Source organism: Chaetodon auriga, chromosome 2, assembly GCF_051107435.1.
Source record: "Chaetodon auriga isolate fChaAug3 chromosome 2, fChaAug3.hap1, whole genome shotgun sequence".
Lineage (NCBI taxonomy): Eukaryota > Metazoa > Chordata > Actinopteri > Chaetodontiformes > Chaetodontidae > Chaetodon > Chaetodon auriga.
Window position 1 is genome coordinate 5,551,873 of NC_135075.1, and position 17,936 is coordinate 5,569,808.

General features: G+C 40.7%; 1 protein-coding gene across 2 annotated transcripts; it reads left to right on the forward strand.

Annotated features, from left to right (window-relative positions):
• Positions 1-500: 500 nt before the first annotated feature.
• LOC143333208 (cell division control protein 42 homolog) lies at positions 501-14,365 on the forward strand. Of its 2 annotated transcripts, none has more exons than XM_076751194.1 (6): positions 501-575; positions 6,911-7,051; positions 7,896-7,968; positions 8,317-8,426; positions 9,002-9,199; positions 12,485-14,365. In XM_076751194.1, exons 2-6 carry the CDS (start codon positions 6,947-6,949, stop codon positions 12,572-12,574), a joined length of 576 nt encoding a protein of 191 aa, XP_076607309.1. In that variant the 5' UTR covers positions 501-575; positions 6,911-6,946; the 3' UTR covers positions 12,575-14,365. The 2 variants fall into 2 exon arrangements, with proteins under 2 accessions (XP_076607309.1, XP_076607319.1); XM_076751204.1 differs by lacking the exon at positions 12,485-14,365 and adding an exon at positions 10,601-11,705.
• The last annotated feature ends 3,571 nt before the right edge of the window (positions 14,366-17,936 follow it).

Genomic DNA, 17,936 nt, shown 5'->3' on the forward strand with positions numbered 1-17,936 from the left:
CACTGTTTAAGCATAGAAGTGGCAATGTACTAAATAAAACATAATCACTTAATGAAGCGTGAAAGCAGTTTAGTGGAATGGAACAAAACGTGTGGAGCACAATTCAAGCACATTGTGCTTTCCCTATTCATGCTACCATATAAGATACGTTACGTTTTCCAAGCCTGATATAACCTATATATTTTTACTGGATGATTATAGATAAAGGAAGAAGCTCTTTTAGTGTCTTTTCTAGTACACAGTGGGTGGAACACCGATGAAAATGTCGGCATCACATACTGTTTACAAATTGCACTATTGAGCTGGAGTTAAGGTTCTTTGTCAGAAGGTGAAATCCTGTTTTAAACTTAGACATCCAAATATCACCTGTGTTGAAATCTCAGATTACCTGATGAGACACGGAAACTATTCAATATGTTTGGTGTTAGTCTGAGAAAAGTAAGCATAGTTGTAGTTGAATTGATTAACGTAATTACGTAGTACTTCACCACGCACGGAACGTGTCCCTGTTCTGTTGACTGGGAAGCCCCAAGCGCGGAGCTGCCAACGCCCGGCGTAAAGACACAGAGGATACGGTACGGAAAAAATGTATTTCTTGTTGTACAGAAATATAACTGTGGCTGGCTTTAGTTCCAATGTTACCAGTATTATATATGCTATAAGTCTGTGGGGCATGGGTTGTAATTGTCAAATTAAGTATCTCATTCAGCAACAGCATCCGCTAAGGATAGCTCAGCTAGCTCGCTAGCGAGCCAATCTGGTACCGTAGTAGTTAGCAAGGCAAGCCGACAGGCAGTCTGTAACGTTAGACCGGATAGTAAATAATCCTCTTCGAGCTCTATAGCAACCATATTTTGAAGTAGATAGGATGGTGGTTTTCGTGTTAAGAGAATTTGAAATCTCTTGGCCTTTAAATAAAGCAATTAAATGGCAAAATATACAACTATTTACTAGCTAGCGTTTAGCCGGTTGACGAACTTAAAAGGCGTAACGAAACGCCAAGTTAGTACTGTGTTTATCACCTAAGCAGAGTCTCTGATTGTAATTAGGTGTACGGTCCACAGTACTAGGTTGAGTTAAAAGAGGGACCGCTAAATTAGTAAATTTATCGTTAGTTTAAACAGCCGACAGGAAATTGGGCCATGTAGAGGCCGGGGATGTAGCCGAAATACACCAGCTAAGGCTAATGCATCCAAGCTAACAGTAGCTGTTGGTAGTATCGTTGCCTCTCTCGTATGTATGATTTTGAAATGCTTTTGTTATGTGTTGTTAGTTGACGATTTGTACACGTACAAGCTGATGGAAATTGTTACACCTCTCGTTGTCGCATATTCAGACATGTCTTAACTGGTGAGGGCACTAGTATAATAGAAAATGAATGTTTGGAACGCTCGGCATTGGTTTTGTGTCATTGGCAATAGAAAATGCTTGTGATTGATGTTTTTGACACACAGTCTTTTAGTGTTAAGTTTCAAGCAACCTCGCCTCGCAAAGCCGGTGCGTTAGCACATCACTGAGCCTTTGTGATGATTTTGGGAGGAAGTTGTGACCATTGTTTTAGGATCTGTTGTAAAATCCAGTTTAGTGCCAGTCGCAGCCTCACAGGCTGCAGCTTTGCGTATGCAGTGTTTGATTCTGTGGTTGGTAGAAGTATTCCGATTGCAATAGAAACACACTACTCAGATCTGATGAGCTTTTCAGAATCTTGCAATATTTCTTGTGAGATATAGTGTCTAGTATAGCTTACTATTATTATAGCTAACTGTTATTACTACATAGCTAGCTATTGGGAAATTTATGTTCTGGGGAAACTGGTACACCAAACTGAATTGTAGCTGCTTTCACTCCTAGTCTTAAAGCTGGCCTGCCCTCATAATGCTTTCTGGCCTACAAACACAAATGTGTGGATTAAGTCTGGCAGCATCATTGCAGCTGCAGCCACCCTCTGTTGCCCAGGGCCGTCGGCTTACTGTAGTGTTTAGCTTAGTTTTGTCAGATATTTCAGAATATCTCCCATTGGAAGAAGATTTTAGATTTTCTACAGTATTGTTCTGTGAAAAAACACATTGGCCTTGTGATACAGTATGATTTTGCAGTGCATACACTGTATTATGGATGAAACAGTGATCAACATTTAATGAAACTAATTGTCCTTAGACAGGCCAAAGTACCAAAAGTATTCCTCTGTAAGCGTTAATGATGGCAGGGTTTTCCTTACTCAACAAAAAAACATAATTTTTGTGTTGAAAAAACATTCAGAAATGGACCGTCTAAACTTCACTGATCAAAACAGCTCTGAATATGGCAGCCTTTTTGGGAAAATGCTGATTTGTGAGAACAATTTAAAAGCATGTTTATAGCACACACGCTGTGAAGTATGCTCCCCGCTTAAAATCCCAGACCAGACTTAGACTACTTAACTGTCCAAAGAGCAGAGTGATTGCAGTTTAAATGACACTGTGAGGTAACCTGCAAACAGAAACCCAGTACTGCACAGAGTAAATACAACTGAGGCCTTTCACAAATGAGTATATTGATGGTTTTGATTAAATACTTTGAATTTTTAATCACTCATCCTTGAAATAATGCACAACAAAAGTCATCAGAGCACATCATATTTGCTTATGAAGTCCAGTTAACAGGCAGAACTAAACCAGTTGGTATTTTGGAACAATATGCAGCAGAAAAAATCTTGACTCTTAAAGTTAAAATCATTGACCAAGTTTTCTGTTGGATCAGTGTTATTGTATTATATGTTAAGTATTGGGTAGAAGTTAGTGGCATCTAGTAGTGAGGTTGCAGATTGCAACTAACTTAAACGTGATATTCCACTCCTTGCATAACCCCATTTATTCCATTGCCAACCAGGTCACCCTAAATTTTCAACATACGGTCATGTTAGCTGCTGACAGGATGCAGTTTTTTTAATTTTTATCTTCACCAGCTAGTGTGAAATTTATTGGGACATCCACATTATTCCACCCCCTCTCCATTCAGGCGCGTTACAGACAGTGAGTAAACCCTCTCTCCCTTACCACCCACAAACATTTGCAGTTGTCTTTATTGGAACACAACCAAGCTAAAGGTGCCAAAATGGAGAATCCATCCCTGTGTGTGGATTGGGACAAAAATGTCATCTTGTACTGTTCATGAAAATGTATTGTTATTATTATTGTTATTAATATGTCTTTATATGAGCTTGCAAAGGTAAAAAGTTTTTCAGTTAACCACCAAGAATGTTTTTGAGCAGTTGCTCAGTCTATACCAGGGGTTCTCAAACTTCTCAAACTGGACTCAGAGGTCCACATTTGATTTTTATTCAAGGTAAGAGGTCCAGAACGATTTCCAATAACAAAATAACATTTTATTAATTAACTATCATCCCATCTCTTGTGATTGGGCCAGTACAAAACCGATGCAGACAAGGCTAAAACAACCTATATTTATTTCTGACCCAGACATATTCTTACAACTACATTTACAGTCCAGTTGGAAATTATGCACTAGAGAAATTGAGACACATTGTACATGTGCATTTTAGGAGCTGATAGCAAATTCTGCGGTTTAATGTTAATGTGTGAACTCGGCAGCAACAACACACAACACTTTGTCCAGCAGTTGCCATGACAACGTTGTCATCAAAACCACATTCATCAGGATCGCTCCGAATGATCTCGAGCTACATGTTCAAAGTCACTTGCAATTTATTTATCAACAGATATTTATTTAAAAATGTAAAATGTTACACTTCATAATATATTGTAGCCTATTTGTAACGCAGTGGTGTCGTCCACAGGCCAGAATTCAATTTGAATTAAAAAAAGCCACGTAGCCGGGACAGAGAAGCTAGCTCTGACCACCAATTTCTAGACCACAAACATAAGCTACATCACAACTATTTGTCACTTAATCACTGCTGACTGGGCACAGGGATTCCGTTATCTAGCAATTACTGTTTTTTACTGGGAAAATCTGTTGAAGTCCAACATATTTAATGTTGTCATAATGTCTGTTGAAAATAATTCCTGAATTAGAGGTGACAGTTTTTCAGCTCAAGGTGTTTCCCCTCTACATGGGAGATGCAGTCCAGCGTGCTCCTCAGCACAATATTAACTGGTTAGTTACCAGTTAATGGCTGTCAGGCTATCGAAAGCACAATAAACCCAAACTGACATCCCTACTTTATTATATTCTAGTCTGCTGTGCTTTGGCTCTTTTCATTGATTGTATCTACGGGCACGATCTAACCTATTCACGTCTGTGTTTTTCCTCCTTAGCTGCCCAGTTTGGTCTGCAGTCAGGATAACCTCTCTTGAGTCTTAAAAAAATGTAGTCCCTTAGTTGGCCATCAAGAGAAGCAGTCCTACTCTTAAATCACATTTTTGTTTTGTATTCTACCACAATAACATCTTGGACAGGAAAAGTTTGTACTTGATGACCAGATGTTTCTTGGGATCGTTTCCTTTATGTCTTGTGGTTAATATGAAAAACGTTAGTAGGGAAACTTGAGTCAATAGTCTGAAACATAAGGGATGGACAAAGTCATTTTGGTATCCAAATTCATAGTAGCGATATTGGAAAAATGTTTCTATTCCCAGCTCTAGTTTGATTACAATGAAATAGCATCATAACATACAGAGAAGTAGAGGGTAAGAGATTTCTCTCCCAACTCTCTGCAGTAGCATTTTGGGACAAGCTCTAAACTGAAATTTCACTCATTGACAGTTATCTAATCAATGTCAAATTTCAGGTCTGTCATTTCTTCTAAAAATTCAATTGAATACAGTAAAAAGGCCTATTTAACACAATTCTTGCCTATTATGCAAAGGGATTAGTATGTTGAAGAAAATGGTTCTGTTGTAGTCCATGTGTTTCTGCAGGGCATTCACTTGTGTTCTATTCCTTTGTTAAACCATGTACATGCTGTAACATTTGGTGCCTGCAGTTTGGTCCCTCCTGCTCCTCTCAATGACACCCCCACCCCCACACAGTGTTGCAGAGCTCTGCAGTGGCTCTGCACTGACATACTGTAACTTGTGGAGGAGAAACAGGGCAATAATGTGGTCCACAGACTACTTACAGGGTGTTGTCTCTAAATGCACAGTACATTAAGATGCATCTCATTACAGACACGGTTCAAGGTCAATGTTTCATTTCACCTGTCTTATATGACATTTTCACAGTAGGAAAAATACACCTGTGACTATTATAATTACTGATGGCAGAATTTAGAACCACAACTAAGCTGTGTTTTTTGTGCATTGAGTAATTGATTTATCTCTTTAATCAGTCAGTTACTTGTTCCTGCTCTAGTTGAATTCTATGTCGCTACTTCAGTTTCATGGTCCTGGTGTATTGTGCATGCTGGTTCACTCACATGGTTTACTAGGACACTTAAATAGACAAAAGCCATCTTTAATGTTAATTCAAACACCTTTGCTTTTCCTATTATGATAAGTCAGGATGTCTGCTATGAAAAAGGCCTGTTCAGGTGGCATTGGCATTGTTATCCATATTCTAGTGACTGTGGGAACTGTTTGGTTGCTGGCATGTAACTGAACCTCTAGTTGAGATACCTCAGACCTTAAGTGAGTGTTGCTGCTCTGATTCTGAAAGTTGTTGTGTAATGATCGCTGAGGTTCACAATTTCTTCGGGCAAAGTTTCTCTGTGTGCTAGTGGTGAAACCATATGACCTGCACAGGCAGTGTTGCACAGATTCCAGTTTCAAACATCATGCGTCTTGAATAGCATTGTCACTGTTACAAACGGTCTGCTGCTTGGGAGGTGAAATTTGAATCCTAGATTTATGTGGGCTTTGTGGCTGTTGGCTCGTAGTCTTACCTTTTGTTAATGATTTCTTGTGATATTTCCCAAGACGGGTGGGATGCTTCAACTTTTTCAGACCAGGCGGGCACAATTTGCATAGAAATCAAATTTTTTTTCTGTTGGAATCTAGAGTGATTTGTTCATAAACTCCTGCAACTATTTATATAACTGAATTGCCAGTTGCACAAACCATGCCCCCTTGTCAGGTGCCATAAAACACACCATTAAAAGAAAAAAGACATCAAGCATCATTAACACTTGCAGGAGTTAGCAACGCTTACGTTCATTGGTTGGAAACTGTTACGTTAAGTTCATTGTTCACCAAAAACACGAGCATGTTCAGTGAGCACTCGTGATCTGTTGTTCCTTGACACCTCTGTAGTGTCATACTAAGGATTAAACCCTTGTTCTCTTTTCCTTCCACATCTTCCTCAGTGAGACACTCCAGATTCCTCAATCCCTCAAATTAGAAAACCTCATTTAGACATCTGGACACTTAAATTGACCCCCGAGGTTCATTGAAGACTGGGAGGTCCAGTCATTATTCAGTGTCTGGACAGGCTCATCTCCCCATACACATCCCATGTCAAGTAGATAATGATAATTAGGGATTGAGTCACCTCACTTTTCAGGCTCATTTACAGTTTTTTCGAAACATGCTTTCACAGGGATTTGTCAATGACACGTAATGAAAATGCCATAGGGTGTTTCGAGGGCCTCCCCAGAGAATTAGTTTGTCTCCACCCCACGCTCTCCCCTCTGTGTGCCGCTGACACAAAATGTCCTCACTATACAATGCAATACTAATTTCAACCAAAGTAATCCACATCGATTCAAGGCTGTAATTGGTTGAGTTTTTTGGACTTTAGCAGAAGTCACTTATTTATGCAATTTACTGTTTTGTGTTCTGTACTTGTTAATTTAGGTGCAAATGTAGAGAACTGTTTTCACATTTACATTAAAAAATCAAAATACCAAAGGGAGTGAATAATGTACAGACAGAAGTTTTTACCTTTACTTGTGGTGACTTTACAGTTTGTTCATCCAATAAACAATGCCATCAACTTTTTTTTTCTGTTCCAGATCTTGAATGAGTAGTGAAGACTGTAAAACACAGCTATGCAGACCATCAAGTGTGTTGTAGTTGGGGACGGTGCTGTGGGTAAAACCTGCCTGCTCATCTCTTACACCACAAACAAGTTTCCCTCTGAGTATGTACCTACGGTAAGTGTGGACATCTGTCGGGATGATAGAAAGGACTTCAATTTGTGCAAATGTAAATATGGTCTGTTTGTCACCACATGCTCATGCTCACCGTTGACAGATTAATTCCCATGCGACCTAATATATCCCCCCTTTGTAACTATGTTTGTAATAGTAATAAAGTAAATGATAAATACTCTATCAGTATTTTACTGAATCATTATTTAGTTTCATTCTGAACAGTTCAGAGCAGTATGTTATGTTTGGAATGTGCCTGGTTTAGGTGTGATATGCCCTATGACCCAAAAAATTAAAGGGTTATTAGCTGAACTACAGGCCATGTCATTGTACACAGAGAAGTCTTAGTACCATTCACAAAGCTTTGGCAGTGTGCCAGTCGCCAAGTCAGGGTGGCCTAGCCCTTTTAGCTGTTGTCACTAATAATTGTGAGCATAATCAAGAAGTCAGTGTTTGAAGAATCTCCTAGATCATCTGCTTTTCTGGAGTGGTGGCTCTTCAGAATGGAGAGCAAGAAATCCACCCCATTTTCTCCATTCTACTTAAATACAACCAATTCATGGTTGACCAGTCAGTGTTGATATTGTGCTGCATGATCGAAGTTTCTCTCTGAATGCAGCTACCTAAAACAGCTTGGAGCTGTTTCAGAACCTAATACATGAAGATGGTCTGTTTAAAATACATTGACTAATAAGAACCCACAATAACTATCAGTGCCTTAAATGCAAGATATACAGTATGCATATTTTAATATGTACACCATATTTGTCAAACTCAAGAAATGTACACATAATTCACCGTTGAGCAAATGAGTTGCTAATAATTCATTTTGGTCTGTGTGTTGTAGGTGTTTGATAACTATGCTGTAACTGTAATGATTGGAGGCGAGCCCTACACTCTGGGCTTGTTTGATACAGCAGGTATGTCCTTCTTATTCCAACCAGCACTTATATAGATCTGTCTTTTCAGGATACCCATTAAATGCATTATGTATTCCCCTTTAAGTAGATGTCATTACAAACATTTTGTACTGTGAAGAATTTCTATGACACTAAATGTAAATCATGGAAAAAAGTTGTCCTCCTTCACTTTCCATCCGCAGGATAGCTTGTTGTGAACGCAGGGTGGTAAAACTTTGGTATTCCTGTGGTTTTGCTGCTGTGCCTCATTCTGCTCACAGAGATGTCCCACTTTGTCTAATGTATCGGTCCTGGTAACACGATGGCCAGACTGTGCACGTTAAACATGTTTGCGTGTGTTTTCTCCAGGTCAGGAAGACTACGACAGGTTACGACCTCTGAGTTATCCCCAGACAGATGTCTTTCTCGTCTGTTTTTCCGTTGTGTCCCCCTCCTCCTTCGAAAATGTCAAAGAAAAGGCAAGTCAAGCCCGTCTTTTTTTTTCTTGCCGGTGACCTTTTGCAATGTCTTATATCAATATCAATATCATTGCAATATCTTGCAGTAAAATAGATATTTTGACATTGCAGTGTGCATTTGATTTGTCATCATGTACTTTTATTAGGAAGATTCCTCTTACTTTATTTTTACAATTGAAAGCATCACATGTTTCAAAATAAGTTGGGACAGGAGCAACAAATGACTGGGAAAAGTTCCAAAAACACCTGTTTGGATCATTCCACATGTAAACAGGTTCATTGGTATCATGTGATAGTATTATGATTGGCGATGAAAGCGGCATCCTTTAAAGGCTCAATGGTTCATGAGCAAGGATGAGGTGAGGTTCACTACTTTGTGAACACATGACTGTATGAGGGATATTACTACATGGGCTCAGGAACACTGTAAAACCATTGTTGGTATAGTTTGTTTGCAAATGATTGCATTCTGTCTGTCTTTATTTACATTTACACAGCACCCAACCGTTTTGGAACAGGGGTAGTACCTGTGACACAGTGTGTTGACCATTATATTACCCTGTGTGTGTATCCAGTGGGTTCCAGAGATCACCCACCACTGTCCAAAGACCCCCTTCCTGCTAGTTGGGACTCAGATTGACTTGCGGGATGATCCATCCACTATAGAGAAGCTGGCCAAGAACAAGCAAAAGCCCATCACTCCGGAGACAGCTGAGAAGTTGGCAAGAGACCTCAAGGCTGTGAAATACGTGGAGTGTTCAGCCCTCACACAGGTAATATATACAGTATATATGAACACAAACAGTCACACATATACACTTCGTGGACACACATGATTCACACCTCATGGCAAGAACTAAGAAAAAGGAGGAATGAAGAACATGCATGTCATGGTTGAAGGCTTTTATTCTGCATGGTTTGGTTTCAGTGACTGGTCTAACTCATGAGCTCAGTGGTGTTGCTAATTGTATATTAGCAGACGTTTTTCATATGGCTTAAAAACCTTGCTTCACCCTGTAGTATATCCTTGTTACAGTAAGCAGTCTGCCTCTAGTTGTATTGGTGCTGGTGAAGAGAGCAGTTTAGACTGTGGAGTCTCACAGAGTTTGTTGTAAGGAGGGTCAGTTCATGTTTCATCTACAAGCCTCTCCAACACCAAGGCCACTGAGAGTGACTCTAATCTGGCCCGTAGCACCGTTTTCCTGACAGTCTCACAGATCAACTGGACCCTGGGCCTTGTCTTCTTCCTGCAACCTGAGTGAGAGATGTGCTGATGTTGGCTTTTATCAGAATTGATTTAGCAGATAATCCTATTAAGATATCAGTAACTTGATGGCTTCAGTTGTCCTTTGATAGGTAAAAATGTCATGGGCCACTGCTGCTGTTTGTGAAGATAAAGAGATAGCTTAGACGTTTTGGAAGAAGAGCCGTGGTTGTCTTCAGTGGCTCATTTCTTTATTGTACTATTTAAAGTTAACATTTGTAATGAAAATTGTAATGACCAGTGTGTGATATGATCCACCAAATTCTATTCTATCAGACAGCAGATAGCACAAACTAGCATTTGTTTTATTTATTTATTTTGATTGGATTTAATCTTGTAGTACTCAGTACATCTCTTGGCTTGTCTTAATAAATCAGTCAATGTTTTCATGAGTTTAGCTGTTCAATCAAGTCCTGAGTACTTTTGTTGCCATTGGTGCATCACTGTTAGGAAGTCAAGGAGGAAACGCGACTCAGAGGAGAGCAGATGAGTTTGGCCTCATTCAGGCACAGAACAATAGTGTTGATGGAGCTGAGGGGTAGCCCCCACCTTGCTGCTCCGCTCCTTCCTTCCTCCTTCCCCTCCTTCCCTGGCACAACTGTTGCATAGCTGCTGATGTCATTTCCTGTTTCCTGCCAAGGATCAGTGAACACCTTATTTCAGGCCACTGTTCAGCAGCAGCCCTTTCTCTTTTCAGGAGAGCCCGTCTCAACTCTATCTTCACTCTTCATCTTCGTACTGTGCATCTCCTTCGCACAGTTGTCCTGTAATGCTCATGCATTCTCTGTATTTCACACAAATACATTCCTCTTTGTTCTGCCATGTTCCTCTTATCCCCTCTCCCTTCTATCCTTTCTGTGTTTGCTGTGCTAATTGTGTTGTTGTTCTCTTCCCTCTCTTGCTGTTGTAGCGAGGGCTGAAGAATGTATTTGACGAAGCTATCCTAGCTGCCCTAGAGCCACCTGAGACACAGAGAAAGAGGAAATGCTGTATATTCTAAACTCTCTGCCGCTGCGCTCCTCGCCTCCTCTCATTACCATTATTCTCTGCATTTGTCATTCCTTTACTCCACCTCTCTCCTGTCCTCTCTAGCTCTTTACATGTGCTGCTTTGAAATCAAGACCACTCTCAATCTAAGCCATCTAACTAACCAATCCATCTGTCGGCTACCAGTCTAACTCCTGACCCGAACTCCTCCTCTGTATTGAGAGTGCATTGCAGCTAACTTTGTTTCATGGACTGATTCACTGACTCGAGGCCTTTCTGCACTTCAGTGACTTGACTAGTTGCCTTGTCTAACCTGTAACTGCTGGCATTTGGTTTGGTTGTTATGATAATGTACTTCATATCTTACTTCTGGAATGGTTTATATGAGCTTAGTTTTACATCATAAATCTTACACACATCCACTTTTGCCCAGTGATAATTAATTTTGCCTCTGGCCAACAGTGGAGCGGCATCTTACAGAGGATGTAGGATGTAAGTTGGAATGTAGCCATTGTCTCAGTTAGTCTTTCCCCTCTGTCATGTAGTAATCATCAATGTAGGCAGGGTTTGGACTAAAGCAAGGGTGGTGGCTTCACATGGCTCCCCACTGAGATTGATCTCAACACTAAACAGATCTTCCATTTCTGAAGCTAATGTGTTTTTTGTATTCCTATTGATGTCTAATTAAACAGAACTTGTCTGACTGGTTTCATCTTGGGGGTTTAAGTACTAAAGTCATACATAGGGAGTGTTTGGCCGTTTTGACAATATAACCACCAGATAAAGTGCTTCTTGTTTGGTACTACGATTGATCTGGTTTACAGCTAAGCTACACTTGATGTTTCGTAAAGTTGTAGTCTTCTGTAAAGTGCTCTCTAACTTGTTTGGGCCACCTTTCCCTGTATATGACGCTGATGTGCCATTAACTGTGGTGCATATCATGCTGTCTTGGAAGTCCAGATAATAAAAATGCTATAATTGTGTGAAATGACCTGTGAAATGAATTAATAAAGGACACATGAACTTGCTCTCCCCTCTCTGGCTCCCTTCTTTTTCCAGTGCTTTGTCAGAGAAGAATTTAGTAGGGTTAGTGGACTGGGTTAAGCAATGCTGAGGCTTACTGGTTTACTGCATAGGACAGCACTGTGTCAGAGCAGCTCTGGTTTCTTCACATGACCGAGCTCGTGGTGTAAGCAGCTCTGCTCATGGCAAAACAAAGAGAAAGGAAACATTCACCTCTGAGGCTGAGCAGAGACTTAGTTTGTGGTGATCATTCTTATGATTGTAAATCTGACTTTTCTATGTTGAATCTGGATGTCCTCTTTAAGTGAGGTAGTCAGCAGTTTTAATCTGAAGCGCAGAGCCGATGAAGTAAAAATAAAAACAAGTGGTTTGGAATGAAAATGCTCAGGTTCCTCGTCGTGGCGTCAGGGTTTATGCTGTCTTTTTCCTCCACTTTCTTGTTTGACTTGCCTTTGATTTCAGCACTTCACACTCAAACACGCATGCCATTTGTGTCGCTGACACTTCCTCTCTGAAATTCTCACAAGTTGTTTGTTGCAGATCTAATTGATCTCTTTTTATGCACAATATTTGTTGATTTTTTTTTTGTCCCTACAGCACGTTCACATTTCTTATGACACTCCACTAAAATGATATACAATGCTGCTTTTGTTCCCACACAATTATTTTCCCTCTTGTTTAAGCTGTTATTGTGTTTTCCCTGTTTTCCCTTTGTTTATTTGACCTGTGTCTATTTGCGTTGCCCCCTCATTGAGCCTGTGTGTTTGTTTGTTTGTGTTTACAGAAAGGCCTCAAGAATGTGTTTGATGAGGCGATATTGGCTGCATTGGAGCCCCCAGAGCCCAAGAGGAAACGCAAATGTGTGCTGCTATGAGAGGCTCCTACCTTTTAAAAGCACACACACATAACACATACATACTTACATCTTAAATACACAGACACACACACGCACACACACACACGCCCCCCACCCCCATCCCTTCCCTTGCTCTGCTAAGGCTGGTTGACAGCGTTGTCCTCCACAGGGAAGACTAGAAAGAAAACAGCCTACCAAGTTTCAGATAATTGTCTGCAATAATAAAAAGCTTCGCCCCTAAAGCTGAGTTTGGGACAGAAGGTCAACCTAGCCTGGCCAACAGGCTGCTGTGTGCTCCGGGCAGGGTGGCATGGCCTCAGACGGGCATCAGGATGCCAAGCTTACATACAAGTAGAATTCATTCTGTGGAGCATTTGATAGATTGATTTTGATTCAGTCAGTGTTGTGGCCTAATAAGCGTTTAGATGCCCAGCCATTTAGTTGTCCTCAGCAAGCGTAAAGGATTCCTGGATATAAGCCCTGCCCCAGCCCCCGCCAGCGGCCTGATGTGTGGCTGCTCATGCTGCTGGTCCCATCCCTCTGTTGACGAGCACACTCATCACCCGATCCCTGTCTTCTTTCACAGCACTACCAGAAGAAATGTTAACAGAGTAGTGTTGTTTTGTTTTCGTTTGCCAACACCCCTTTTTGTCCTCAAACACGTGGCGATTAAGTCTGAGATATTTATTCCATGTTCCAGGTAGACGCACTCTTAACCACTAAGGAAACTGTGTACGTCTGACAGGACTCTGTAATTCGGGGCAATACGGCTAAAAGGTCCCCCATCGAGGAAATTGAACGGATGATATTGCCATCTAGTATCCAGTCCTCTTACAGTGGACTGTCACAGTGCAGAGTGGCTGTCCATTTGGGGTGTGGTAATCACTTGAAGAGCTAAAGGCAGTCAACAGTAAGGGGTCTGCTAGTGGACCACAGGAATTTGCCTTTTAGATGCAGGGAACTTAAACAGTGTTAGCAGAACAAGTGGTGTGTTCTTCATGCGTTGCCAGGGACCAAGGGAGGGTAAAGCGGGATACTGTTTTAACATTGTCATCACCTTACACTTAGAGCGGGTACAGCAGAGACCTCTGAGTAAAACAAAGGCTCCTTGGCTTGCACTGGCAGCCACATCTGGAGATCCATATTTAGTCAACTGATCAGTGAACATGAATTTCCACCAGAATTCTGTGCCAGGTCAGAATTTGGTGCCTTGCCATAGTATGTTTTATCCAGGCTATATGTGTGAGGTGTGAAGGGCTGTCCGCTCTGCTGTACCCATTCAGACGGTATGGTGCTGCATGTAGCTGAGCCCTGGTCTCTGTTCTAAATGATAGGTTTAACAGATGTAATTATAATGTAAGCTGGCTCACAATGTTGATGTAGGCTCCAGGTGTTTTTACCAAAATCTTTTTTTTTCTTCATTATTTCTGTTTGTTTTGTTTTGTTTTTTAATCTTATACATATATATATAAATATATAAAAAAAAAGGTTACTTTCACTCCTTTTACATTTAGGGGACGGAACTCATCTGAACTCTTACCTGCCAGTTTATAGCAAGAAAACCGCTAATTGGTTTAGTTGAATAAAAACCTCCAATGGCAGAGAGACTGTTTGGTAAGATTATTTGTGGTTGGTTGGTTGTTTTACTTAACTGGTGGCTTAGAGTTGGGTTGATATCCAGATCAAGTCAGTATAATTATTATAACCTGTTGTTGTTTTGGTGCAAAACCAAATGCTTTGTCTAAAGTCTTTGTTCTTTGTATATGCATTCTTTTCAAAAATATTAAACTTATACCTTAATTGCCTTTACCACTTTCCCCTTGCCATTCTTTTTAGAAATCTGACTGAATAATCCACTTAACGCCAAACAGAACAGTGTTTTGACTGCCATGACTGTGGAAAGTTATGTCTGTAATGTGATCTTACGAAGTCTGAACGGTGTCAAAGGACATGTAAATCCTTCATCCTCCAACACAACAGCTTCTCTACCAGAGCCTTCAAGATCAAAGGTAAAACCGTCATGTTGGTGGGTTTGCCAGTATTTCAAAGTGATTTCCATGGCAACACATATCTATCCATGTTGTATATTGGTGGCAGGCTGTATGTAATGAGCAGTACAGGACGGCTACATCCAGTTGTTTTCATTCCATCACAGCTGGATGAGCATGTCCTGCAATGTTCAGCCAGCAGGAGGTGCTGTCCACCCAAACATTATGGTCCCTGGTGTGGGTCCTCCTCTGTGTGTTAACAGTGAAGGATGTTCCAAATCCACTGAAGTGCATTGGTTCCTGCTGTGTAAACTAGTTGGATATTGACATTGGGATTGTTTGCATTGAGTGTGCACATGGCTCACAATTATGACCTAAGATGAAACTCAAGAGAATTTCTGAAATACAGAAAATAAAAGCGTCTTTGGTACTAAAACATAAAGTACATGAAACTGTACAACATACTAAAAGTGTTAAAAAGTTGAGTTGGGAATACAGAGACATTGTCAATTATTCATAAACCAGCATCACCAGTGCAGTGGATTCTTCAGTGAAAGTACTCATACCTCACTGTAAAAATACTGCAGTGAAAATGTTACTTTAGTAAAAGTACATAAGAATCATCAGAAAAATATAGCCTGCTTAAAGTGTCAGTGGAAAAATATCCCCTGTGAGTTTATATGGTGTATTTAATGATATACATCTTCATACATAATCACTCGTGCTGTAATATTTAAGCCACATTTTAATATTGTAGTTGGTTGAGGTGGAATTTTATATTGGGCTACATTATGGATTATTCTGCTGTTTATTTTCTTTATTGTTTGTTTTGTAATACGTTAAAAGTGAGAAATGCTGTCACAATTATCCTGAACTCAAAGTGACTCCTTCAAACAGTCTAAACCTCAAAATCTTCAGGTTACTGTAGTTTAATAAGAGGAAAAGCTGCAAATCGTTACGTTTGAGAAACTGAAACCATGAAATGCTTGTGCCTTTTTTGCAGGAAAAAAAGAAACTTAAACAGTTCATCCCTTTTATATAATAGAAGTACATGGGATCTATAGCTGTTAGATGTAGTGGAGTGAAAAGTACAATATTTCTGTTAAATGTAGCAGAATAGAAGTATGAGACATCATGAAATGGGAATTCTCAGGGAAAGATCAGCTGAATGAAAATGAACAGGATTATTTTTAAGACTCATTTAAAGAACATGCTCCTCTTCCAGAAATGATGGCTTTATAATAAAACACTTAAAGAGAACGTCCATAAATTCCAAACATAAAGATTAATGTACTCATCATGAGGCAGTGTGCAAAAACTGATGGATAATGTTTTCTGTGGATCTGCAAGACAAGTGAGAAAACGACCTCTGATGATGTCATCAGGGTTATTTCCCTGGAGACTACACATTGTTGACGGATAGTTTGGTTACAAAGATGGATTTTGGACTTTGAAGGATGTGGGCGTTCACCAGGTGTGGAGGAGCTATGAAAAGACACTGCAGAGTTGCATTATGGGAACTTCTGGGTCAGGCATTTGTGGAGCTTTGATTATCCATCTAGATGTTGATCTACATCTGATAACTGTTTGAAACAGGATTTACACAGGTAGACAGAAAATGTACCAAGAATGGCCTTAAAATGAAAATCAAGCATGAACCTTCCTTCATTGTTACATCCAAATGGAAAACAGTAGAGATGCTAGAATAGAGCCTTGTGGTACACCTTCAGTCCAATCTGCCAATCACTGTGTGGAAACTGATATCAGAAGTTGTCCTATTTAAGATCAAATGAAATTAGTTTTTACAAAATTTGTCTGTCATGCTATTCTCGTCCCCTGTCTTCCACTCATACACACACACACACACACACACACACACACACACACACACACACACACACACACACACAGTGTATCGCTGTGATGTTGGTGTTGAGAGATCAGTATCACTTTCACACAGCTCACACAGATGTCCAGGAATTCCTCAAATGGCAGCAAATGAGGGTGATGTACCAGGTTTGGTGACCTGAATCATCTGCCACAGACGGCTGGGAGGGATGCTGCACTGTACCCACCCACCCTCCACCCTCGACTCCCTCCTCCACCCTCATCCAACCCTGTGAGGCGTTCACACATTCCCTGCGTTTCTGAAGTGCTGTCTGTCAGCGCCTTCTTCCACTAAAGAGACGCTGACAGCCATTAATTATCACACAGGCTGAACGAAGGGCATTCCTCTCTGCTGAAATATTGGTGCACACACACACACACGATCCTCAGCCCTCTACGTCCACACACAAATGCAGAGAGACACCACCTGGCCTCCATTGGTCTTCATCATGTTTGACAAATGAGTCTAAATGTTTTGTCCTTTGGGGTCGTCCAATCACCATCCAGCCTGGCTGAGTGTCTCGTCTGGGCAGGACCAGCAGGCAGAGGTGGGGACATACTGACCAAGTAACGCACCAGGACACTTGAGAAACCTGAAATACAAACACAGTGCTGGCAGAGAGCAGCCTATATGTGTGCTGCACCCACTTTTATGAGACAATTTTATGATGATCTGCACAGATACTGACTTGTGATGAAAAACACACTGAGGATTTTAGCAGTTTATCAGAGCTCAGCAGTAAATCAGCGATCAGACATCTCAGCTACATACAGTGCGGAGGCACGTCAGCTATGCGTGTGCATGAAAATAAATCTCCAATACTGGCTAGAGCAAGGACACAGCCTGCTTAGCCATGTTGGGACTGAACCCTTGACAGTCTCCGCTGTTCCAGTGCCCAAAGCTCCTGCCAACACATTGAACCCAATGTGGTTTTCATGTAGATGTTGGCTGTGCCGTAGAGGTGCAGGTTTGTGTGCCTGGTCCAAATGCTCTCCAGCAGGTATGATGAGATGCCCGAGTAAAAGAAGAGGGAGTGGGGTCGTCTTTATTTTTAACTCAGCCACATTGTGAATCATGTGGGGAAAGTTATCTCTCAGCTCCAGTATGAACCTGAAGGTGTCCTGTCCTCCTCTGAGATCCGTCGTCCTTCTTTTCACAATGTGTCCAAGTTCAACAAAAGATCCATACAGTTGGATATGTTGCTGCTTGTATTTCAGACAACAGCACATAAAGTGCAGTTTTAAAGAGTTGGTTTATCTTATTATTATTATTATTTTTTTAATCATCAGAAACCGTTTTGTGGTGTAAAGTAGGTCCATTGTCAATAGTAAGGTTTAAATGGTAAATCGCTGCATTTATATTGCACTTTTATCCAAAGTGCTTTACAATTTACCTCCCATTCACCAATTCAGATACACATTCACACACACTGATGGCACTGTGCTAGCATGCAAGGTGCTGGACTGACCATCAGGATCAACTTGGGGTTCAGTGTGTTGCCCAA

Excerpts from the sequence above, each read along its gene's own strand:
- LOC143333208 (XM_076751194.1), top strand. The coding sequence starts at position 6,947 with ATGCAGACCATCAAGTGTGTTGTAGTTGGGGACGGTGCTGTGGGTAAA. Across the intron at positions 7,052-7,895 it reads CCTCTGAGTATGTACCTACG|GTGTTTGATAACTATGCTGT; the intron begins GTAAGTGTGGAC and ends TGTGTGTTGTAG. Across the intron at positions 7,969-8,316 it reads GGGCTTGTTTGATACAGCAG|GTCAGGAAGACTACGACAGG; the intron begins GTATGTCCTTCT and ends TGTTTTCTCCAG.